General features: G+C 39.5%; 2 protein-coding genes across 3 annotated transcripts in view; both read left to right on the top strand.

The window, feature by feature from the left end:
- The window catches only part of DENND2C (DENN domain containing 2C), a 79,192-nt gene extending 67,390 nt beyond the window's left edge, over nt 1-11,802 (top strand). For both annotated transcript variants that reach the window (XM_045801447.2, XM_045801446.2), the window contains exons 15-19: nt 1,816-1,857; nt 2,766-2,871; nt 7,694-7,933; nt 8,360-8,446; nt 9,868-11,802. In XM_045801447.2, coding sequence (XP_045657403.2) covers nt 1,816-1,857; nt 2,766-2,871; nt 7,694-7,933; nt 8,360-8,446; nt 9,868-9,899 — 507 coding nt within the window. In that variant the 3' untranslated portion in view covers nt 9,900-11,802. The remainder of the gene's footprint in view (nt 1-1,815; nt 1,858-2,765; nt 2,872-7,693; nt 7,934-8,359; nt 8,447-9,867) is intronic.
- An 882-nt stretch (nt 11,803-12,684) lies between these two features.
- Nucleotides 12,685-25,102, top strand: BCAS2 (BCAS2 pre-mRNA processing factor). The gene is made up of 7 exons (XM_045801449.2): nt 12,685-12,894; nt 12,994-13,086; nt 15,295-15,365; nt 17,886-18,047; nt 22,175-22,225; nt 23,301-23,381; nt 24,796-25,102. Exons 1-7 carry the CDS (start codon nt 12,802-12,804, stop codon nt 24,920-24,922), a joined length of 678 nt encoding a protein of 225 aa, XP_045657405.1. The 5' UTR covers nt 12,685-12,801; the 3' UTR covers nt 24,923-25,102.
- The last annotated feature ends 526 nt before the right edge of the window (nt 25,103-25,628 follow it).

The following is a 25,628-nucleotide window of genomic DNA, read 5'->3' as shown; positions in this document are numbered from 1 at the left end:
TCGGAAAGATTGTTCTTCCCCGTTACTCTGCGGTGTTAACCCCACCTTTTTTATATTGAGCTATAATTGACATATAACATTGTATTAAGGTTAAAGTGTACAACATAATGATTTTATATGTGTAAGTGTTGCGAAATGATTACCACAATAAGCTACACCTCACATAATTACAATTTTTTGTTCTTGTGATGAGATCTGCTCTCTTAGCAACTTTCAGATATACAGCACAGTATTGTTCACTGTAGTCATCATGCTGTGCAGTACCCCCAGGGCTTATTTATCTTATAACTGAAAGCTTGTGCTTTTTGACCACCCTCACTCATTTCGCCCATCACCCACCCCCCACGTCTGGCAGCCACCAGTCTGTTCTTTGTATCTATGTGTTTAGTTTTTGTAGATTCCACATATCAGTAAGATCATACATTATTTCTTTTTCTCTGCCTGACTTATTTCACTTAGCGTAATGCCCTGTAGGTCCATCCATGTTGTCATAAATGGCAGAATTTTTTTCTTTCTTACGGCTGAATCATATTCATATATATATATATATATATATCAGAATTTTTTTCTTTCTTACGGCTGAATCATATTCATATATATATATATATCCTATTTTCTTTATCTGTTCATCCACCAATGGACACTGAAGTTGTGTCCATAGCTTAGCTTTTGTAAATAATGCTGCAGTGAATGTGGGGGTGGAGATATCTTTTCAAGATATTTATTTATTTATTTATTTATTCTTCTCCTTCTCCTTCTCCTTTTTTTGATATATGCCCAGAAGAGGGATTTCTGGATCACATCCACATGGTAGTTCTATTTTCAATTTTTTGAGGACCTCCGTACTGTTTTCCATAGCAGCTGCACCAATTTACATGCCCAGCAACAGGAAACAAAAGTTCCTTTTTCTCCACATCCTTACCAACACTTGTTATGTCTTGTCTTTTTGATAATAGCCATTCTGACAGACTGAGGTGATACCTCACTGTGGTTTTGAGTTGCATTTCCCCGATGATCAGTGATGTTGAGCATCTTTTCATGTGCTGCTTGGCTGATTTACATGTATTTGGAAAAATGTCTCTTCAGTTCCTCTGCTAATTTTTTTTTTTTTAAGTAAACTCTACTCCCAACGTGGGTCTCAAACTCATGATCCCGAGATCAAGAGTCACGTGCTGCACTGACTGAGCCAGCCAGGAACCCCTGCTGTGCTCATTTTTAGTAGGATTATTTTGTGTTTTGTTCGTTTTGTTTTGTTTTTTGCTGTTGAGTTCCATGAATTCTTGATATATTTTAGATATTCATCTTTTATCAGATGTATAATTTGCAAATATTTTCTCCCATTTTGTAGGTTTCCTTATCATTTTATTGAGGGTTTTGATAGGGATCACATTGAATCTGTAAATTACTTTGAGTAGTATAAAAATTTCAGCAACATTAATTCTTCTCATCTGTAAGCACAGAATATCTTTGCACTTACTCATGTTCTTCAGTTTCTTTCATCAATGCTTACTGTTTCCAATGGACAGATCTTTCACTTCCTTAGTTAAATTTATTCCTAGGTATTTTATTCTTTTCGATGCAGTTGAAAATGGGATCATTTTCTTAATTTCTTTTTCAGATAGTTCATTGTTAGTGTATAGAAACACAGCTGATTTTTGTAATAACCTGAACCACCCAGGCGCCCCTGAACTTAATTTTGTCTAACACTATTTCCATTGCTTGAGAGAATCAATGCACTCTTCCTGATCTAGCAGACCTATTGTATGTCTCTATGAATGTCTCTGGTTTAACTTACCTGGCTCCTTGATCCCACAGGTGCTGGTAGTTGATCTCTGTGCAGACAAGTTCCTACAGGAGGTAAGTGACAAATGAGCTGATTACATACTGTTTGGGGATAATTGGACAGAAAATAGGTGCAAGTACTTAGAGAAGATGACTCAGGCAAGACTTTGAGTTCCTACACGTACTTGACACTGTGGCCAATCATACAGGATTGACCTGAAAATTGGGTTGGGTTTATAGCCGTCTCTCCCAAAGAAGGAAGGAGGAAAGAGATTAAATGTCATTATCAAAAGAGGTAACCCTCCTTTGACGTCCAGATGGGTTGATGTATAAACCTCTAATTTAATTGAATTTAACAAGCATTCAGCACTGATTATTTCTAGATACTCTGTTAGTCAGAATCTAAAAGTGAGTAAGACACAGTTTGAGACCTCAGACCTTATAACCTAACAGTGGGAAAGGGGAGCAGACATATCTATAAAGTTTTAGAATTGGTATCATAGAAATTTCTACAGAGTACAGTAGGGGCCAAAAAAAAGCAGTTATTTATTGTGGGTATTGAAAGTAGAAGGGAGAGTTGGCAAAGCCTTCTTAGAGCAAGCACCCTGTTTATAAGTTTGTGAACTCTGAACACAAGGTGAAAAGAACATTTCCCAAGACCTTCTCTCCTTTCAAAATCAATTAGCTCATAACGTTTGAAAGTAGATGATCCTTATATTACAGTAAGACCGGTACGTGAGAGATACTTGGGTGGAAAAGTGCCAGAAAATGTCACAAACATATTACTTATTTTTTTAACCGTAGTTAAGGTATGTGTACCATCACCATACTGAATTCTGCTCACTGTAGGGAAGGAAGGTTCAGACTGAGTCTTTAGCCAAAATCTGTACAAAGTCACCTGGGGAATGTCGGGGACTTAATTAGTGTACGTTGGAGACTTTCTCTTTCACAGCTCATGAAAAATCTCAATTTCTTCTCTTAAGGTATCTGATGAGGACGAAATTCTACCTCCTAAACTCCAAGCTGCCCTGATGCAGATTTTGGAAGAACGAAACGAAATCTTGGCTCAGGAGCAGAATTTTTCACAAGGTACGAGACGGATGGTCTGAGGACCCAAAGTCAAGGCAGGAAATATTGACCGGATGCCCAGCACCCTACTAAAGGATGTACGGGAGTATGCGATTGCCTAGAATGTGGAAAGCTTATAAGCAGCTTCCTTGCCGCCCCTCAGATGCGCTAGTCCCCGTCTGTTTCAGGACTTCGACATTTGCTGTGTTCCAGCTCTGCAGTGCCGTTCCCCAGGATGTCCACATGGCTCCTGCTCCTCTTTTCTACAGGTGCACGCACACGTGTCACTCTCTCAGCGAGGCCTTTCCTGACCGTCCTTTTTTTTTTTTTTTTTAAAGATTTTATTTATTTATTTGACAGAGACAGAGACAGCCAGCGAGAGAGGGAACACAAGCAGGGGGAGTGGGAGAGGAAGAAGCAGGCTCATAGCAGAGGAGCCTGATGCGGGGCTCGATCCCACAACGCAAGGATCGCGCCCTGAGCCGAAGGCAGACGCTTAACTGCTGTGCCACCCAGGCGCCCCCCTGACCGTCCTTTTAAAATTGTACCCATTCCCTTAGTGCTCCCTCTCCGCTTCCCTGACCTTAGTTTTCTCCAGGGCTTTTATCATCATCTGATGTGCTAGAAATGTCAGCTCCACGAGAGCAGCAACAATCTATTTTGTTTTGTCTCCAGTACTTTAAACATAATAGTCAATAAGTAGGTACTCGATAAGTATTTGTTGAATAAGGGTGAAAAATATTTACTGAGGGGCTTACTCTGTACCAGGGCTTGTGCTCAGCACTTAGCATACATCTTATTTCATCCTTGTAATATCCTTATGAAGCAGGTCTCATTATTTAATCCCCCTTTTACAGATGAGAAAACTAAGGCTATTTACTGGTGGGGAACATTAAGGGAGGAGTAGATTAGAGAAATGATTAAAAGTTCAGTTTTGAATATTGAGATACCTATTGGATGTCCAATATGTAGCAGACATTCAACTAGAAATATCAAGCGGGCATTCATATATGTGAATTTGGGATTCAGGGGAAAGATGTGAACCAAAGACATACATTTAGAAGTTGCTGTTTTAAAGCTGTGGGACCAGATGAGGGGACCCTATAGAGTGAGTATAGATAGAAAATAACAGATTTAAGGATTGAGCCCTGGGTTGGCTGGTGATGATGTGGTCAGATTTCCAATGTTTGGCAGTAGGGAAGAAGAGGATCCAGCAAAAGGCAAGAGCAGCTAGTGAAGGAGGAGAAAACCAGGGGACTAATATTAGAGAAGTTGAGTGAAGAGCGTATTTCACAAAGGAAAGTAAACAGTTATGTCTAATGCTACAGAGAGGTCAAATGAGATGAAGACTGAGGACTGGCTGGTGGATTTGTCAATGGGAAGAGCTTAGAGACCTTGGTAGTGGCTGATTCAGTGAGATGGTGGAAAGAAAGCGAGATTGGGGAAGGTTCAAGAGAGAATCGGAATGGCATTCAGCTTTCTGTAAAATTTTAATGAAATTACGAAGGGCCGAGAATAGTTAAGACAGTCCTGTAAAAGAACAACGTTTGTAGGCTGCCCTACAAAACATCAATTAATCATAAAGTCATAGTCATTAAGACTGGTTTGGGTTCAGATATAAATAGAGCAAGGGAAAGAATAGAGAGTGCACGAGCATAAGGAAACTTAATTTGTGTCAGCACCAGCATTGCGTATCAGCAGGAAAAGAATGAACCAGTCAGTAAACAATAGGAGGGCAATTAGTTTTCCATATGAAAAGAAATGAATAGGGTCTATACCTCACCATAGACACAAAACCAAATCTAATGAATTAAAGATTTAAATGTTAAGAGTAGGGGCTCCCGGCTGGCTCAGTTGGTAGAGCACGCCACTCTTGATCGCGGGGTTGTGAGTTTGAGCCCCATGCTGGGCGTAAAGGTTACTTAAAAATAAAATCTTTAAGATAAATAAATAAAAATAAATGTTAACAGTAAAACATTAAATGTTTAGGGAAGAATAGAAGAAAATATTTTATGTTTTGGGACAGTACTTGATTTCTTAAATGGGGCACAAAGAGCACGAACTAGAAAAGAAAAGATCGATTTATTTGACACTGTAAATTTTTAAAATTTCTGATCATTAAGGGACACCATGGAAAAGAAATAAAAAACAAGCTACAAACTAGGTGAAGATACTTTCAACAAATTTAACCAACAAAGGAATAGTATCCAGAATTTATTTTTAAAAATTCCTACAATGCAGTTCAATAATAAAAAAGTGAGGGGCGCCTGGGTAGCGCAGTGGTTAAGCATCTGCCTTCGGCTCAGGGCATGATCCCAGCGTTCTGGGTTCGAGCCCCACATCAGGCTCCTCCACTAAGAGCCTGCTTCTTCCTCTCCCACTCCCCCTGCTGTGTTCCCCCTCTTTCGCTGGCTGTCTCTCTCTGTCAAATAAATAAATAAAATCTTTTAAAAAATAGTAATAATAATAATAAAAAGGTGAACAACCCAATAGAAAAATGGGAAACAGATATGAACAATCATTTCACGGAAGAAGAAGCGCAAAAGGCCAATAAATATACGAAGAGACATACAACCTCATCAAAATCTGGGAAATGTAAATTAAAACCACAATGAGATACCACCATTTTATACCACCATATTGGCAAAAGTTAAAAAGTCTGACAAGGTCAGGCGTTGGTGAGAATGTAAATTACTTCAACTGCTTTGGAAAAACAATTGGGCATCATCTAGTAAACTTAAAGGTATATCTATCCTACAACCTGACAATTCAGTTTTTAGATGTATACCCTAGAGAAACTCTTGCACGTGATAAATAGGAAACAAGTAAATCGTTTTCAAAGTAGCAGCATTTTATGTGATAGCAAAACCTAAAAACAACCTACCTGTTCATTGACAGGAGAATATAGCATTAAAAAAAGCAAAGCATCTTAAAAACATATATTGAATAAATCAGCAAGCTACAAAAGAATTGGTTTTATATAGCGTTCAAAGATGTGCAAAACCTTATAGTATGTCATTGTGGTTGGCTATGTACACAGTGGAACTGTAACTATAGCAGGGGAATGATAAACCCAGTATAGCTGATAGTGGTTGCCCTCTACTGGAGAGTAGGGGAAGTACACCTTGGAGAGGGCATCACGTGGAGCATCTGAAATTGAGATACCCTTGATGTTGTGGTGGTTACTGGCGTGTTCATTTCACTGGTGACCTTATGAAATATTTCTACGTGTAAAAGAATATATAAGGCATTTACATGCCTTATTTGCAGAAACAAATAATTGAAGATAAGTTATAGAAAAGCATAATTTTAAAAACAAAGGGAATTAAATTAAAAAAGGGTACAACAGGTATAAAAAACTCTTCCAAGAAATTTTGCTGTAAAGTGTTAAAGAAATGGGACAGTAACTGGAAGGGGATGGGAGACTGGGGCAAAGTGTTGACGATAAAAATGGTGATGGACCATGGATTCTCTGCTGTAGAAGGAGAGACAAAAAGGACATCTGTTGAACAAAATATAGCAAAAATCTAGTTTATAATCAAATGGAATGCCAGAAGAGACCTTAAAGATCACCTAATCAACCCCCTCTTATGCAGATACAGGAAGAGAGTCAATAAGGGGTAAAGCGAGTTGCCTGCCATTATACCATTGTTTCATGGTAGAGCTCTGACTAAACCTAGGTCCCCGATTCCCAGACGAGTATGGAGTCCATGGAAAGAGCAAGTGACATCGTGTAGGGGAAAAAAAATACTACTAGGTATGGAAGAAAAAAGAGGAGTCTAAGTTGAATCTGAGGTTTGAGCCTGGAACCTGAAAGGCAATGTAATTCATATTACAGTGGTTAAGAACTACCTGACTTGGGAGTCTAGTGGCTTCTGAACCCTGTACCAGATGAGCTGACCCTGGAGAATGTCTTTGTGTTGAGCCTCAGTTTCCTCAGCTGTAAAAAGGAAAGAATACCTATTTCACTATATTATTATATTTATAAAAGCTCTAAATACAGTGCCTGACATATCTTAAGCACTCAATAAATTATTATGGAATAATGGTTGCTGTATGAAATGAGAAAGTGGAGAGAGAACTGATTTGGTGGAGAAATAAAATGAGTTTGATTTCGCACACGTATCGTTTATTTGATTCGTATTTTACCAATTTCCAAAGGACCTGATTTGAATTTTAGACAAATGGAAGTTGAGTGCTGGTGAGACAGCCAAATGATGATTACCTGCAGGTAGCCTGAAAATGTAGGAGGTGAGTTCTGGTGATGTATCAGGGCTAGAGACGTAGGGTGACGAAGTATCAACATGGAAAGCCTATCGACATGAAAAGCCATCTCCATCTTTTGCCAGTTCGCTCTTTAAGAATGGGAATGCTGAAGAGAGGTGGTCTGAGGACCATGCTTAGGAAGAGGAAGAAGAAGCAAGAGAAAACAAATGTTTGGTCATAAAAGCAGGAGAGGAATCCAGAAATCAGGAGAGTATAAAGTTGTGGGAGACGAGGAATGAGGTGGAGGTTAACACAAATGCAGCATAGAGTTTAAAGAAGAGACAAATAGAAAAGCAGATTAAATTTGGCTGGCTCTCACGGGTGGCCTTTGAAAGAGCAGTTACAGTGAGATCACGGATGTGCAAACCAGGCTGAAAGATGTAATACGAGTATATGTGGGAAGAAAATAAAAGTAAAAATTGGCGTTTTGTCGGTTGTGGAGTATGCAAGGAAGCTAAGAATGAGGATTCTCAGTCCTTCAATCTGTGATTTCTTACGCGTCACTTTCATTATAATTTCCCATAAATACAAAACTTGGGGTTTTTTTCTTTTCTTTCTTATTTGTCTTATTTTGCAGCGGATGTGACACTCAACTCTCTGGTGTCCGAGGCATTCGTGAGGTTTTTTGTGGAGCTAGTGGGACATTATTCTTTGAGCATGACTGTCACTGAGCGTGGGGAGCGTGTATTCCAAAGGGAACCATTCCGTAAATCCCACACCTCCCGAAGTGTACGCCACTTCCTGGATCTCTTCATGGAAACGCAGATGTTTGCAGGCTTCATCCAGGACCGAGAGCTTCGGAAAAGTGGGGTGAAAGGTCAGTTTCATCATAAAGTTCTCCCCCTGTATTTAGTGAGCTCTTAAGGGTTTGAAAATAAAACTACAAGGGCTCGAAAACTGAGTTGTTTATTATGGAAAATATATATTTTAGGGCGCCTGGGTGGCACAGTCATTAAGCATCTGCCTTCGGCTCAGGGCGTGATCCCGGGATTCTGGGATCGAGTCCCACATCAGGCTTCTGTGCTGGGAGCCTGCTTCTTCCTCTCCCACTCCCCCTGCTTGTGTTCTCTCTCTTGCTGGCTGTCTCTTTCTGTCAAATAAACAAAATCTTTTTTTAAAAAAAAGAAAATATATTTTTATGATTGTTTTAGCTATAGACGCACATTGGTAGTAAGCACAGAGTTTTATTTGAGTGCTTTTAGTAAATATTGGACAATTTCACCAACATGAGTTTTCCTTGTAGGTTTGTTTGAGGTCCGGGCCCTCCAGTATTTGGAAACAATTCCAGAGTCTGAGCCCAGTGGCATGAATAGAATTTTGCGGAGTCTTGGTGAGTTGTTGTGTTTTCTTGTTAGATAATGTGACGAAAAAACCTTTTGCAGAAAGTGTGCCTCATCACAAAACCTTTATAATTGAATCAACAACATAACCTCAAATAGGCTGACCAGAAACCATGACCGTAGTTCCAAAGTGTTTTGGAGAAAAAGAAGTCTTTCTCAGAGGTCGGGATTTTCCATCAGAGTTGTCCTTGGGTCTGTTTTCCTCAGATAACATGAGAATTTGCATATCAGAATTATTAATCTTTTACTAGGTCACATCACTGGGAGAATCCCATAAAAACTGTGGATTTTTTTCCCAGAAAAGTATGCTTAGAACATACAAATTTTGGATATAATTATAGGGTATTCGTGGACCCTCCTAAAGCCCATCCATGGACTCCGGATTAAAAACACCTGGTTTAGGGGCACCCGGGTGGCTCAGTTGCTTAAGCAGCTGTCTTCGGCTCAGGTTATGATCTCAGGGTCCTGGGATAGAGCCCCATATCATGCTCCCTGCTCAGCAGGGAGTCTGCTTCTCCCTCTGCCACTCCCGCCTTCCCCCCCTCCCCACTGCTCATGCTCTCTGTCTCTCAAATCAATAAATAAAATCTTTTAAAAATAAATAAAATAAAATAAAAAATAAAAACACCTGGTTTAGGGGGCATCTGCGGCAAAAGAGGATTTCCTACGAGTCTAATTTTATACTTCAGAAAGAAACACAGATGTTTATGATTTTTCAGTTATAATAATAAACTTTTTGTTATCCTTTGTGATATTGGAGAACAGTGATGTGGTAGCCCAAAATAACGAACTATATTCCATGATGTTTATATTGGTCCTTGACATATGTTCCCCCTGGTAACTAGACTTATCATAGGGATCATTTTGTAGTGTATAAAAATATCAAACCACTATGATGTACACCTCAATCTAATAGGACATTGTATGTCAATTATACTTCAATACAAAAAGAAAAGAGAAATATATGCCCCTAATTAAATTTAGGCCTTGTCTTTAACTAGCTGTATGCCTTGGGCTGTTATTTCATCTTTATACCATGAAGTTAGATTAAATCAGTGGTCCTGAACTCCGACTACAATATTTTAGTCTCTGGGGAACATAAATGAAAATTTTCCCCACGCCAGGCTCCAAGAAATCTCTGGGGATCAGGCCAAGCAATTTTAACCTATAGTCAAGGTTGAAAGTCACTGGATTAGGTGATGTCTGAGTTCTGTCCTACCTCTACAGTTAGACACATGGGTTTTGTTTGTTTGGTAGTTGAACACATCACCTGCTAGCTTGACATGGCAGCTTACTCCTGGGCTGTTGTTGTTACTCCTGAATGACTAAGTTGTTAATCCCTTGCCTCAAATAATGTACAGTAAATAAAAACAAACTAATGAGAGTTCACTCTACTTCTTTCTTCCTTTAGGAAGTAAAATGAAATTTCTGCAGAAGAAATGAAATCTTTGATTGACTGTCTCCATCTTAAATAGAACAGAAAGTGCCAAAGAAAATACTTCTCCAAGAGTCAGGATGCCCTGAAGTAGCCTATGAAATCCTGAAAAGTCGAAAAGGTTACAAAGCGGGCCAGGTCCTTGGAGGAGGATTCTCCCGTTGCTGCTGTAGGAATCACTAGAGGATTGTTGGGAGAAGTCTGGAGCCAGTGTTCTCATTACTCTGCCTCCAGCTGGTTGATTTTTTTTCTTTCCAGTGGCCTTTTCTGTTTGATTCTTGGACTCATTCTTTGTGTTATGTGCTTCGTCTGTGAAGGCACTTGTCTTTTACTAGGGAAAGATTTGGTGTTGCATTTTAAAAAAAGAAAACAACTCAAAGATGAGCACAGTGAGAGAAATGCTGAGTTGAAGGTACCAAGGAAGCATGATAGAAGTGCAGAACACGCCCTACACCCATCATTCTCATCACTGAAATACCATGGCAGCTTGAAACCTATGGGTTGTTTGAGCTGAGCTAAGGAATACACTCATCATATATCTCCAGTTTTTGTTTTTTAGTCTAATGTTCTGTCTGGGGGAATCTCACTTAGATGGAAGCCCTATTTATTAACACTGTTAGTGAGTATCTTATACAAGTAGACACCTTGGAGGTCCTCCTCCACATCGTGCGGCACTTGAGTAGCTTGTCAACATTAAACTTTATGGGATTATAGCTAACAGGAAAATATCCTTTCAAGGGCCTGAGAACCTCCCTTTTCTTAGTGTCCCCCATGTGTCATGCGTGATGATACATGTATGTCATCTTATTCAGTCTTTAAGTCAACTTCATGAAATACTTGCATCTCCATTTTATTAATGAAGAAACTGGAATTCAGAAAGGTTAATAAGTAACTTGCCCAAAAATTATACAACAGAGCCAGAACTGAAGCCAGGACTGTCCACTCATGAGAACAGAGAAAGTTGGTTAGTCCTGCAGATGGGAATTTGAGCTCTGTGGGATTATAGCTATTAAAGTTTTCTTTTAAGCTGAAGGGTACCAGACCCAATTTTCAGCTCTGAGGACAAGGGACTTCAAACTATTGGTGCCTAGATGAGACTCTTTTTTGGTTCCCCTAGAATTGTTGGACTTTTTTGCCCTAATTAAATTGGACTCAGACTATGAACATTCCTTGGGCCCTCACTATATAATCACCCTGACCTTTAGTATCTAAAATAGTAGTAGTGATTAGGAGGAACTTATCAGTGATGGTGTAATTTTCATTGATAAATGTTATAGCAGATGTCAGTTTGTTTTCTTCAATTCCTGCTGATGGTTTTAACTGGCGTAAAAATATTTATTCGAACTTAACAAAACCTTGTAAGTTGTATTATGATACAGTTTATTGAATTGTACAGTATTGTCATTACAACCCATTCAAGTGTGTGTGAATGAATCTGAAGCAGACCCCATTGAAGACCGGTGCTACATAGTTCTTAGGGGTCTAGAAAATAGAACTGAGCCTATGTCTTGTTAAAAAAAAAAAAAATGTTTATTAAGCATCTTACCCCAGTGGGGCTTTTACCAGACATCTCTCCATTTGCCACTCCAACCCTGAGGGAAGAATTAGTACTTGGGAATTGTTTATAAAACGGGGGTAGGAGGTCCTACGGTGGTGAATCCTGACCGTCCCTCTGTGAGGAGACCTTTGCTTCAGGGATGGGGGGGTCTTATTTTATCCCCGTGACCTGAAGCTGCTTCCTTTTCTTAGGTCTGTTTTATTTTGTTTTTGTAAAGTATTGTGAGTTCTGGACATATTTGTAAAAGAGTTGCTCAAGATTTGTATAAAATGTTTACAGATCTTTCAATGAATAAACACAAAAATCCATGGATCTCGGAGAATTTTAAATAAAGTTGCTTAAGATGTAAAGATCTTCTACTTCGCTTAAATCTATCACTAGCACATTTATCTAATGATAATGTTAAAAGACAATCCGAATCAATGGTAGACTAACCCGACTTAATAACCGTGGCCAACGTTTCCAGGCTGTTGGCAGACAAAGCCTGGGTCTAGGTCGCATACACCGGCAGGGTATGTAGTCCGACTACCTTATTTGGTCTTGGGCCGCTTAGTGAAAGGGAGCTGGGGACACAGACCAGAGCCGGCGCCCCGGCAGCAGCAGGAGTGGTTGGGAGGCAGCGAGGAACACTGATCTATTTCCGGGAGTCCTAAAGGCAAATCAGTGGGCTTTATTTACGCCCCGAAGGCAAAATGACAGGATTTTGTTGAAGCTGGAGTTGGTGGGCAGTTTTTAATTTCACCATGGAGGAAAAGATCGGGTTCCTTTTGTTACGGAGACCCTAAAGCTTCGCAATTTTAACTGGCGACTTGCGCCGACTTCCAGAATCTGAAATTTATCCAATGCAAGTGTTCTCAGAACTAAGAATAGTGGGGGGTACAGCAAGTAGCGCAAGGGGAGAGAAAAACCGCCATAAAGAGTAAAGTTAAGGGTTGTAGGTGAAAGGTTAGGTGAGTGGGAAACCAGAATCTCTCTCCCTGTCAAATCCTGCTGCCAGTTTTCTCCAAGAGTTTTAAAGCATTGCCCTTCTAGATACCAGCTTCCTGCTGGGAACTAAAAGTCCCAATTCCCCTCCGAATTGCTCCCGGGCGGAGGCAAAAAAGCGGAGCACATTGAGGGATAGGAAATGGAGACGTTTCCCTGATTCGGGGAACACGCGACGTGACGTCACGTCCGACCAAAACAAAATGGCCGGGCACTTCCTAGTAGCTCGGCGAGGGCGCCTTCAGAATTGACAACTGAGCATGCGCCAGAGCCAATGCGCAAGTGGCGTATAATTACATCAGTGCGAACGCAGGCGTAATGAAATGGGCCTGAGTCTGCGCAGACTCAAAATTTAGGGAATCCTGAGAATGGCGGGCACAGGCTTAGTTGCTGGAGAGGTTGTGGTAGATGCGCTGCCTTATTTTGACCAAGGTTACGAAGCGCCTGGTGTGCGGGAAGCGGTGAGTTCGGGCCGGGTAGCCGACTCAGCGCTCTCGGGCTCTTAGTGCTGGAAGAAGCACCTTACAAGTTGCTACCCTGACCCCTGTTCTCGTTCCTAGGCTGCGGCGCTGGTGGAGGAGGAAACTCGCCGATACCGACCTACCAAGAACTACCTGAGTTACCTGACAGCCCCGGATTATTCAGCATTTGAAGTAAGTGTGATGTCTTGAGGCCACCGTATGAGCCAGGATCCTGTGAATCTTTATTTTGGATTGAGAGTCTTAGCCACGTAAAAAATGTATTCTAAATTCTGGCTTTAACTATTGCTTGCTTAGCTACTTGTTACTGTATTGTGTAGGTGTTACCGGTCCATTGAAAACAGCTAGGTAAGCCTTCTCCGGCGTTCTTTTTCTGAGACCCACTGAAGGACATTCTGGGGCTTCGCGAACTACCTATCAGTGCAAAAATTAGGTAAACGTTTTTCAGGGATCGGCTGCTTGCGTAAAGTCTCAAAGGCATCCTCTACTCTCTAAGGTCTACTCTAAAACAAGTGGTGAGGAATTTTTAATATATATGAGCCTAGGCTCCTGAGAACCGCTGGAGGGCGGCATTTGTATCACAGCCTAGATATTTACCGAAGGTATGTGGATGACTGAAGTGACAAACCATTTATAAGTAAAATGCTAGTTAAATATTTAGCCTAGAAGTGCACCCAAGATACTACTTAGGGTGTAATCAGCTAAATGAAATGTAAAATATCATCTCTAAATTAATAGGCATTTTAGTATTTGGGTTTTTTTCCCATTACAAGTATTTAATGAAAGAATTCTGTTACTAAAACGCAGTATTTATATTGAAGTAACATGAAAAGAAATGTCAGTTAAGTTTTAAATAGGAGGAAGATGTTCCTAGGATATGTCGTTTTCCCATACGTTTGCTAAATGTTACTCAGATATAAATGGTACCACATTAAGAAGTAAGTACAGTAATGTTTCCTGACCTCCCGAAAATTTCAGATAACTGCACTCAGTCACAAACTTTTAAATATTTGAACCAGTTTTCCTTTTAGCTCTCTTAAATACAACATATGCCTCCTATCTTTATAATTGATCATTTAACCCTTTTTCAAAATAGGAATTGGTAGTGTCCTGGGCTCACCATCTCAGTCTGGAAAACAGCCCTGTGAACTATATAACTATATGTTTATTATCCTAATTTTTTAAATGGGAAAACTGCAGCTTAGAGAAGCTAATTTGCCCAAGACCTTAACCACTCCTCAAATTGCTTTTGAAACTTCTTTTCCATTAATTCATTTAACTATTCTAGCCAGGAATTGGGGGACGGTCTTAACTTTTTAGTCTAATTGTTAATATAGTTGAAACCATCAGAAGATTGAAATTACACAGGTTAACTGAAATACTACTGTAAATGAATACTTAAGCAGTTCTTTATACTCAGGCCAGGAAATGTGCAGAACAGAAATGGAATAGGATATTGACCAAAACTTGAACCTAAAGAAGTAGAGCTTTATCATGTATTTTTTTACTTTTTTTTTTTTTTCACTTTTTTACCATGTATTTTTTTAAATCGTACAATTGTGGGGCACCTGGGTGACTCAGTCCATTGAGCCTCTGCCTTTGGCTCAGGTCATGGTCCCAGGGCCCTGGGATCAAGCCCTGCATTGGGCTTCCTGCTCAGTGGGGAGCCTGTTGCTCCCTCTCCCTCTGCCTGCTGCTCCCCTTGCTTGTGTGCTCTTCCTCTCTCTCAAACGGATAAATAAAATCTTTAAAAAAAATAATAAATCATGCAATTGTTAGAGCAGATAGCAGAACCAGTTTCTTTCGCCCCTTCCCCATTTCTCATTCTTTGCAAAGAGTGAGGTGTGAAAAGCCCTAAAGCAGATTATTTTATGTCCAAGTCCTCTCCTCCCTTCCCCCACCCCCGGTGAATACTTAGATCCATGGTCCTCAACGCTGGCTTCACTATACAGTCAACTGCTGAGTTAAAAACAAGTTATAATCATGTCCAGTCTCCACCTCAGAACAATTAAATGGGAATGGGAGAGAGGGGTAAGATGTGGCTGGGAATGAAATTGTTTTCAAAGCTTCCAGTTGATTTTTATGTGCTGCTGGGACTGAAAGCCACTATCTAGGAATAATGCTTTTCTCTGTGGGTCTTTTTATATATGAGGTGTGTGTGTTCTGATCCTTGAGAGCATTTAACCCAGAGAAGACTTGGTGGGAAGGGAAAATGATCCATTTTATTTTATCTTTTTAATTTTTTTGGAAATGATCCATTTTAATGGGTAGCTAAAGAAATATTTAAGTAGGTTAGATTCATTATTTGGTGCAATTGCAAAGTGCAATTATTAATTGCAATTCGTCAATATGATTTTGGAAATCATTCTTTCCCCCAATTAGACCGACATAATGAGAAATGAATTTGAAAGACTGGCTGCTCGACAACCAATAGAATTACTCAGTATGAAACGGTAAGTTGTATTTCTGGTTTTAGCTGGACCCAAATCATTGTTTAATTTTAAGTCACTAGTAAAACTGCTACAGCTTTTAAAATGTGGAAAAGAAAAAATTCTTGTCTGATTTTTATGTTTATGTTTCTTCATATAATAGTGGTTCCTATAATCCTTGTTAATGTCCAGATATATTCTTTGTACTATTATTTGAAAAGACAGAATAGGAGTGCCTGGGTGGCTCAGTTGGTTAAGCATCCCACTCTTGATTTTGGCTCAGGTCATGATCTCAGAGTTGTGAGATTAGTTCCCTGCTTGAGACTCCACGCTGAGTGTGAAGCTTGCCTAAGAGTCTCCCTTTCCCTCTCCCTCTGCCCTCCCTGCCCCCTCCCCCACTGACACAAGTATGTGCCCTCTCTTTAAAAACAAAAACAAAAATGCAAAATATTGTAAAATCCAACAACAGGAATGGTAATTGTAATGAAGTTCATGTTTTTAAGAATTTTCAAGGAGGGGCGCCTGGGTGCCATAGTCGGTTGAGCATCTGACTCTTGGTTTTGACTTGGATCGTGATCTTGGGATGATGAGATCGAGCCCTGCTCGTGCTCACTCGGTCCCTCTCTCAAATAAATAAATAAATCTCAAAAAAAGAAGAAAAAGCATCTTCAAGGAAATGTTCCTGATTAGACATCTTGTTCTTCACTGATCACCTGTCTAGCTGAAACCATGTTATGGTTTACAATGATCCCTGATTCACTCTGACACAGAACATTAGTAAACACAGAGTACCCGGATAGTTTGGCTTTGGTTCCACTGTCTTCCCTTCTGTGCCTCTTTACTACAAAACTACTTCTCTCTCAAGGAAGAAAACCCAAACATCCTTGTTACTTTCTCTAAAATGGAGAATTCGATTCCTTAACAAATCTGAGTTCCCTTTCAACTTCAAGATAACTATGGAATTATGAGAACCACTAAGTAGTCCGTCAGAGCAGAGTCCTTTGAGACAGGACCACATTCACAGTAGGTCTGTCCTCTCAGCAGATGTAATAGAAGAGGGATTTGAGTCTGTAGACCCAGAGGACCATCTTTCTTGTGCTCCATTTCCTGTCTAGCCTGAGTGATAAAGGCAGGAGAAGAAGTTCCAGGATTCCTCAGTTCTTCATTTCCAGGTGCTTCTGCTCTGTAGATATTCATGACAGTAACTCCTTTATGGCGGTATGTCTCACAGCAGAAGTAATGACCCACTAAGCAGTGGATCATGGAGGAAACTTAGTTCTCACAGCACTTTTTTAAGGAAATAGAATAGAAAATATTGGAATATACTGCATGTAAAGGTGACTATTGTTTTGTGAAACTTCTTTTTTTAAGATCTTATTTATTTGTCAGAGAGAGCGTGCACTCAAGCAGGGGGAGCAGCAGGCACAGGGAGAAGCAGACTCCCCTGCCGAGGAAGGAGCCTATTGTGGGACTGTATCCCAGGACCCTGGGATCATGACCTGAGTCGAAGGCAGACAGTTAACTGACTGAGCCACCCAGGCGTCCCTGTTGTATGGAACTTTTTTTGAGCTATGTGTATTTGTGTACTGGATCACAGATATTTCTTACCGTGGGCTATAATCAGAAGTTTGAAAACTGCCATGTTTATGGTGTATGTGTAAAGCTTTTTTTTTTTTTTTTTTAAACAAAGTGGTTTGTCACTTTTTTTTTTTTTTTAAGAGAGAGAGAGAATCTTCAGCAAGCTCCACGCCCGGTGTGGAGCCTGACACGGGGAATCAGGGAATTGATCTCACAACCCTGAGATCATAACCTGAGCCAAAATCAAGAGTTGGATGCTTAACCAACCAAGCCACCCAGGTGCCCCTGGTTTATCACTTCTTGATCCCAGTTGCATACCCCTCAGTTGTTCATAGGAATAATGTGGAGTTTTTACAGTATCTAGTCAAAATATTAAAATGGAAATTAAAACTTAGTTTGTAGTAACTCATAGATAATCAGCTGAGATTTATGAAGAGTATACTTACTGGCTATATCAGCAGTGTTGAAGGACTGTGTAGTGTGAAGAGAGAGAATAGAGTGAGGTCCAAATGCAAAGAATTATTTTATCCCTTACCATTTTTTTCTCTAGAATGGCGTGGGTGTGTGGATGGGATGTTGGGTGAATGTAAGTGTGTTTTACAAAAATGATAGCATAGGTTTTTTTGTATCCTACTATTTTCTCCTAATATATCACAAACATGTTAGTGTTTTAAGTAGTCAGTAGCATCATTCAGTAGCTAATTTAACAGTCCTTTATATGAATATGCTATAGTTTATTGAATCAGTTCACATTGAAATAATTTTTTGTTACTGTATATAATGGTATTGAATCTTATTCGTAAATGAATTGTTTCCTAGGATAAATAGGTTATTATTGTGCAATCTGATCTGATCTTAAGTCTTCCATGGATTTTACATTGTGCATAAACCTGTGAGGCATTCTGTTGGAAGGAAGGAAAGATTTAGGGGAATATGTAGTTTCATTTTATTTTTGTTTAATTTCAGATACGAACTTCCAGCCCCTTCCTCGGGTCAGAAAAATGACATTACTGCGTGGCAAGAATGTGTAAACAATTCTATGGCCCAGTTAGAGCATCAGGCGGTTCGAATTGAGAATCTGGAACTAATGTCACAGCATGGATGCAATGCCTGGAAAGTATATAATGAGTAAGAAGCTTTTTGTTCTTCTTAAACCCATCCCACCCACAGCTTTGGTATTTTTTTTTTTTTAAATATGGAAATGGGTGCCTGGGTGGCTCAGTCAGTTAAGCGTCTTGACTCTTGATTTCAGCTCAGGGTCATGGGATCAACCCCCATGTCAGTCTCCATGCTCAGCATGGAGTCTGCTTGAAGATTCTCTTCCTCTACCCTTGTGCCTACTTGCTCAGTCACACATGCACTCTCTCTCTCAAATAAATAAATCTTTAAAAAAAAATGTGGGAATTGAGATAAAAATAGTATAGTGGGCTTTCATTTGGGATCATGTCCTAGAACTACTAAACCCATATGAAAAGCCATTGCTTTGGGACCCACCTCCAAGGGTACAGAGGGGACCTAAACCTAAATACATTTGTTGTGTAATATTGTAATTAAGTGAGTTCTGAGGTCTGATTGACAAATCACAACATGGTGGAATGTAATCCTTAATGTGGGGGATTGCTCATACAGTCGATTCTTATTAGTTGCATGTTATGTTCTGTAAAGTGCCCTTGAATACTGAATTAGCAAATATTGTACCATTTTTCTTGGTGGAAATAATGTATGTGTATATACACATCTTATATAGACTATAACTTTAAATCCTAAAGACAGCTCTTCCTGGCAGATTCTATTATCTTCATTTTGTAAATGGAAAAACAAAGTTCAGAAGTGTTAAGTAATTTGGCAGAGTTGGAAATTAAATTGCATCCTTTGGTCATCTCTGTATGAGACCTGAAGCAATAAGTCAGAGTGCCCCTTGTTCCGCTCCAGCTGAGAATCTACGCATCCAACAGCTTAGAGTTTGCACTGCTCTGCGCATGCTGTGAGTGATCTCAGAATGCCGCAAGTGTTGATTTTGGGGTCACAAATACATTTGAGTGAGTAGGTAAGATCACAAGTACAGAATCTGCAAATCATGAGAATCGACTGTACGTAGGGAATTAACATGGGAAGCAAGGTGCCCACACAAGCCACTGAGCTCCTCTTTCTGTTCCATGTAACTAGCTTTAGGTTCTGTTATCTATCTAGGGCTCGGTTTTCTTTGTTGTAAAATTTGGTGGTTAGATGATGTCTGTGATGCCTTTGAGCCCTAAAATCCCCTGAGTCTGTATCAACAGTTTAATAGTTTAAGGAGTTTAACAGTTAAAGGAGAAAAAGCCATTGAACCTCATGACACTGCATCAAACTATTTGCTAGAGTATGTTTCCTGGAATAATAAAGCAAAATCACAAAGTGATAAATATCTTTTCTCAATTTTTCAGAAATATATTTTAAATTTCTTTGGCCATGTAGGGATCCAGGGGCAAAATCCAGAATTTGAGAAACTACAGCATAAACATTTCCATTACTTTTGTGAATATGTTGCAAGGGAGATAAAGGAAGAATGGGGTTGGGAGGATTAAGAAACAGATTAATCAAAAAAAAGTCTGTTAAAAAAAAAAAGGTCCATATTTTACAAAGTGGAAAAATCTGATCTTTGTCCTCAGGAAGCTCTATTCAGTTGAGGAGACAAGATATCTCTACACCAGATAACCAGTAGTCTACTTTTAGCACTACGGGGGCACGTGCTATATTGTGTGTTGTGCTCCATAAACTACAGACATCCACAGAAGGGATGTTAAGAATTAAGGTCACCAAAAAAAAAGAATTTAAAAAATGGTGAGATTTGGGGGCACCTTGGTGGCTCAGTTGTTAGGCATCTGACTTTGATTTTGGCTCAGGTCGTGATCTCAGGGTACTGAAATTGAGTCCCATCTCGGGCTCTTTGCTCAGCAGGGAGTCTGCTTGAGATTCTTTCTTTCCCTCTCCCTCTGCCCCTCTCTCCCCATGCTCTCTTTCTGTAAAATTAAATAAATCTTCAAAAAAAAAAAAAATGGTGGACTTTGGACATTTAGAAGAGAGAGAGAACACTCCCAAGAAGGGAAGAGAGCATAGATGGCAGGGGGAAAAAATAATACATTGAAGAAAACATTGCTTTCAACTTGCCTAGAAATCTTTAATAATTTCCCATTTGTTGCAAGGTAAAGTCCAAACTATTTAACATGGTATTCAAGGCAAAAGGCTGTGTATCTCAGTGGTAGACTTTCACTCTAGCCAGAGGAATCCTCTCTCTTGTGATGATCATAACTCTGACCCTGGGCCTTTACTCATGCCTCGCCGCCTCCTAGAATGCCTTTACCTAGTCTGCCCAAATTCAGTTTATGTAAGGCTCTACTCTCAGCCACTTCTTTGTCTTCCCATCTTATTAAAGTAAGTTTTCTTTCCTTGTGAAAAGATTTGAGGGCATCAAACATGCTGGGCAGAGAGCTTTTAGCTCTAAGTAGGTCTTGGTTCATGATAGCTTAAAAAATTTTTTTCATAATTCAGAGAATTATGTACTTGCAATTAAAGGGAAACCTTCGAGGTCAGCCCTTGTTTTTAAGGATAAACAGGCTTAGCCTCATTTATGTCAAGTGAGTCATTCAAGGACACACAGCTTTTTAGGGCAGAGCTGGGACTAGAACCCAAGTCTTCTGACTCCCATGATGCAGTACTGTAAGTTTTAATAAAAATATGTTCACAGTGCTTGAGGAGGGACCTGTATATGGGCATACCTCATTTTATTACACTTTGCTGTATTACATTTTTTACAGATTGAAAGTTTGTGGCAGCCTTGCCTCAGCAAGTCTGTTGGCACCATTTTCCAGTGGCATTTGGTCACTTCCTATCTCTGTCGCATCTTAGTAATTCAGTATTTCAAACTTTTCCATTATATTTGTTACAGTGATCTGTGATCAGTGATTATGACTCACTGAAAACTCAGAACAGTGGTCAGCAGTTTTTAATTATAAAGTATTTTTTAATTAAGGCAAGTACTTTTTTTTTTAACACATAATGCTGTTACACACTTAAAAGACTACGGTATAGTATAAACAACTTGTATATGTACTGGAGAACAAATTCATTTGATTTGCTTTATTGCTATACTTGCTCTATTACATGGTCTGAAACCAAACCCACAGTATCTCTGAGGTATGCTTGTACTCATGGAGGACGAAAGAAAGGAGAAGACAAGAATAAACTGGGCTTTCAGGAAGAGGTCATTCAAAGGGAAACTTCCTATTAAAGGTCAGAGGTCAGAACTAGAGTACCAAGCTTACTGGTCCTCAGGAGCGTGGAGTGATCTTAGAAATCAAGGAAAGGGGGATGAGCTTTAGATAAGCCCAGAGAGACACAGCTGTTTGAAGACTGAATCTTCAGAGAATTGCAGTTAGTGAGAAAAAAATCAGTCAATAGAGATAGAAGAATAACTTAGGAGAAAAGCAAAATACTGAATCATGAAAGCCAGGAAACGATAGTGGATCTAGAATAGTAAGGCCGATGTGGTTGAAATGGACCCTAAAGGTGATTCTCTACTGCCTTAAGAGGAAATTGATATGGTTGTGAGAATTACATCTCAGTAAAGCTGTTATTTAAGGGCGGGGAAGGGTGGCCTCTACCCTTGAATCACTTCTCTAATAACAGTAATAACATGGCACTCCTGTTCTGCTCAACTTTTCCCCTGTGCCAGTGAGGGCCAGCTTGTACTGGAATCACAGTCTCCAGACTTCCAGTTTTCTCTTCTCTCTCTGTTAGCAGTAGACAGGAGGGGAGAATGGCAGGATAAATGTAGGTACAGAAATATGGAGATAATAAGGGATTTGAATAAATGCACTCATATCAGTTATTTTCCATGTTCTCCATGAAAAGTATGACAGTTTAAGAAGAGACCTAGGTACAGGAAGTCAGAGTGTCAGTAAACTGGTTGGTCTTGAGAGGTTAAAAGACCTGAAATGGAATTGAATCTGACATTCACCTGTGTTATCTTGACCAAGTCACTTAATTTTGCTAAGCTTTTAATGTCCTCGTATGTAAAAGAGGGGTAATCATTCCTACCTCAAAGAATTCTTAGGAGAATTAAAGTAGCTAATATGCATAGAGTGTCTCACGTGGTATTTGGCACAGAGCCCAATAGCAGAAAAACTGGAACTTGTATCAACTAGATAGCTCACTTTTAGTTGGTATTATTAAATTTTAATGAATATTAATCTGATTTTCCTCTTTTCCTTCCTTAGAAATCTAGTTCATATGATTGAACATGCACAGAAAGAGCTCCAGAAGTTAAGGTAAGTTGTTTTTTCCTCTTATTTTATTTTATTATTTTATTTTATTTTTAAGTAATCTCTACATCCAGTGTGGGGCTTGAATTCACAACCCCAAGATCAAGAGTCACAGGTTCTTCTGACTGAGCCAGCCAGGCGCCCCTATTTTCCTCTTATTTTATAGTAAAGTTTAGGTGAATCCTCATAAACAGAACGAGAAGAGAGAGGAACCAATGGGCTGTCGTCATATGAGAGTAATACTTGATGATCCACTCTCTCCAGCATCCAGTGCTGGGTTTGCCCTGCTGGAGAGGAGGACAAATAGACTTCGTGTCTGGCAGCATCTCTACCAGGTCGTTTGCAGTTTGCAGATCTGCAGACATTGAAAAGGCACTTTTAGGAGAAAATGTTGCAGAACAACATGTATAATCTGATTTATGTGAAAAAAATTCATCTCGGGGTACCTGGCTGACTCAGTCAGTAGAGCATGCAACTCTTGATCTTGGGGTGAGCTTGAACCCCACATTGGGCATAGAGATTACTTAAAAAAATTAATCTCGGGGTGCCTGGGTGGCACAGCGGTTAAGCGTCTGCCTTCGGCTCAGGGCGTGATCCCGGCGTTGTGGGATCGAGCCCCACATCAGGCTCCTCCGCTGGAAGCCTGCTTCTTCCTCTCCCACTCCCCCTGCTTGTGTTCCCTCTCTCGCTGGCTGTCTCTATCTCTGTCAAATAAATAAATAAAATCTTTAAAAAAAAAAATTAATCTCTACTTGCACATACACATATAGGAAGGAGTTTGGGAAAACACCCACCAAAAACTGAACAGTAATTAGAAGGGGAAGCACACGGGAGGAGGGACTTCTGCTTTTTAATCTCTGTGTGTGCATATATGTGTATGTGTTTAATTTTTCATGGTGAGCTTGCTTTATGAAATTTGTCATTGAAAAATAGAAGAAAGTTAATTCCTGGAATTAGTCTATTACTGTATACATCTGTTCTTCTCAAGGGATTAAAGATATATTACGTTGATTGTAGATTTTGCTGTTGATTTCAGTGTTATGTTAAAATGTAGGTGGGTTGTATAAATAATTTTTTACAGGAAACATATTCAAGATTTGAACTGGCAGCGGAAGAACATGCAGCTCACAGCTGGATCTAAATTAAGGGAAATGGAGTCAACGTGAGTATCTTCACTTCCATCATCTTTTAAATCACTTAGCACATTTTAAGATCAGGATTTAACAGTATGATTCAACAATATTCAAAAGGGATGCCACAAGTGTCACAGAAATGCTGTTTTCTGAATCCTGCTCTTCACTGCCTCTGCCTGTCTCTGATGTGTGGGCCTGGAAGGCAGTGAGAATGACGGAACCACTGTCACTGAATTCTGGTCTCAGAACCTGTGTTCAGTTCAGTATTTCTGCTCTGAATAGGATTCTACTTACACTCTCTGTTTAAAAGGAAAAAAATTATCTATTTTTTAACTCGTGAGGGAGGGAGATTTCATACTTTGATCATTTGCATCTCAAGTTTTTTTCCTTTGTTTATATATTTTACTTTTAAAATGTTCTTCAGGGGCGCCTGGGTGGCTCAGTCGGTCACGCGTCTGCCTTCCGCTCAGGTCATGATCTCAGGGTCCTGGGATTGAGTCCCGCGTCGGGCTCCCTGCTCAGAGGGGAGTCTGCTCCCTCTGCCCCTCCCCCCATGCTCTCTCTCACTCTCTCAAATAAATACAAATCTTTAAAAGAAAAAAAATGTTCTTCATATACATAGATAAGTTTATATGAATCCCTATAATCATGAACTTTTTATCAGTTCTCTTTTTTGCTTTGCTATTTCCCTTCTTCCTCCCCCACATCTTTCTCCTTGTTCCACCTTCTCCACCTCCATGTATTCCACGTGAATCAGTCTATTCATCTTTTCACATTTTTCTTCAAACTAATATAATCTCCCAAATATACATGAGTATTTCTTTTCATTTGTCCTGATTTTTCAGGGGAAAGGGGAAGGCTGCTTAGATCTGTGGAATTTTCTCTTGTTCTAGAAATTTCTCCACCATTTTTAACTATTGCCTCTGCCCTGTTTTTTTCTCCTTTTATGTTAATCCCATTAAATGTAATCTTCCATCACCTCATCCAATCTCCAACTATTTCTAATTTGGTTTTTTAAATTTTTTTAATTTGAAATAATGGTAGATTCACATTAACTTATAACAATACAGCTAGAATCTTTTTTTAAGATTTTATTTATTTATTTTAGTGAGAGCTCGAGCAGGGAGAGGGAGAGGGAGAGAATCTTAAGCAGACTCAGCATGGAGCCTGGCGCGGGGCTCAATCTCATGACTCTGAGGTCATGACCTGAGCCAAAAGCGGATCCTTAACCGACTGAGCCACCCAGGCACCCAGTACATCTAGAATCCTGTGTGCCCTTCACTCCCTTCCCCTGATTGTGCCTGTTTTTTAAAATGGAAAGTTAGAAGTGAAGGTTCACATTATGACCCTGGCTGAAAACGTGTATATGGTAAAATATTCTAAGAGAAATTTTATATTGAGTAATTTTACTTTTTTTTTCTTTTTTTTTTTTTACTTTTCTAGTTGGGTATCCCTGGTCAGTAAGAATTATGAGATTGAAAGGACTATTGTGCAATTAGAAAATGAAATCTTTCAAATGAAACAACAGCATGGAGAGGCAAACAAAGAAAACATCCGGCAGGACTTCTAAAAAGACAGATGAACTTGGTGGGGAGAAAGGAAGGCAAGCTGGACTTTCACAGAAGATGAGACATCTGAACTGTGAGGGAGAACAGCATCTTAAGGAAATCATCAGTGGTTAAATGTTTATTGTAGACTGTGGACTGTTATATTTGTACATTTTAGCTTTAAAATAAAAACTTTCAGCGTGGTGGGTTTTTTTTTTCTTCTGCCATTTAAAAAAAACTAGGTTTCAAAAGTATGAAATTAGAATAATATTATATCATAGAATTAATGTTGAACCACTAGAATATATTTTGTATCCAAAAGATCTTTATCGAAAGTTTTTAACATGTACAAGAAAGTTGGAAACTTTTGGTTTATGTATTTCCAAATAAAGGGGTATTTCTAAACAAATTTTTTGGATTACCAAGCAAGACTTCCAAAATACAATGGCTCCATCTCTGTTATCCATTATCATCACCATCATACATAACCGTTTCATAAAGCTTAATATGTGCTGACCCCTGTTCTAAGCACGCTAGGTAGATGAACTAAACTTAGAGGAATAAAAAGTCATTTGATCCCACAAAAACCTTGGTAATGTAGGTACTGTTGTTCCCATGCACAGACTTGTAACTTGTTGAAGTTGCATAGCTAGAAAGTCATCCAGGTGTTCAGTAGTGTAGCACCAGAGTTGTGTTCTAACCCTCTATTTGTCAGGAATTAACAAGTGT

Source organism: Ursus americanus, chromosome 12, assembly GCF_024610735.1.
Source record: "Ursus americanus isolate L20-20 chromosome 12, mUrsAme1.1.p, whole genome shotgun sequence".
NCBI lineage: Eukaryota > Metazoa > Chordata > Mammalia > Carnivora > Ursidae > Ursus > Ursus americanus.
The sequence above is the reverse complement of the archived record's forward strand: the minus strand, read 5'-3'. Positions and strand labels throughout refer to the sequence as shown.

What these genes read in the sequence shown, in the direction of transcription:
- BCAS2 (XM_045801449.2), top strand. Translation starts at nt 12,802, where the DNA reads ATGGCGGGCACAGGCTTAGTTGCTGGAGAGGTTGTGGTAGATGCGCTG. An exon ending in CGGATTATTCAGCATTTGAA is followed by an intron (nt 13,087 to 15,294) that starts GTAAGTGTGATG and finishes TCCCCCAATTAG; the next exon opens with ACCGACATAATGAGAAATGA. An exon ending in GAATTACTCAGTATGAAACG is followed by an intron (nt 15,366 to 17,885) that starts GTAAGTTGTATT and finishes GTTTAATTTCAG; the next exon opens with ATACGAACTTCCAGCCCCTT.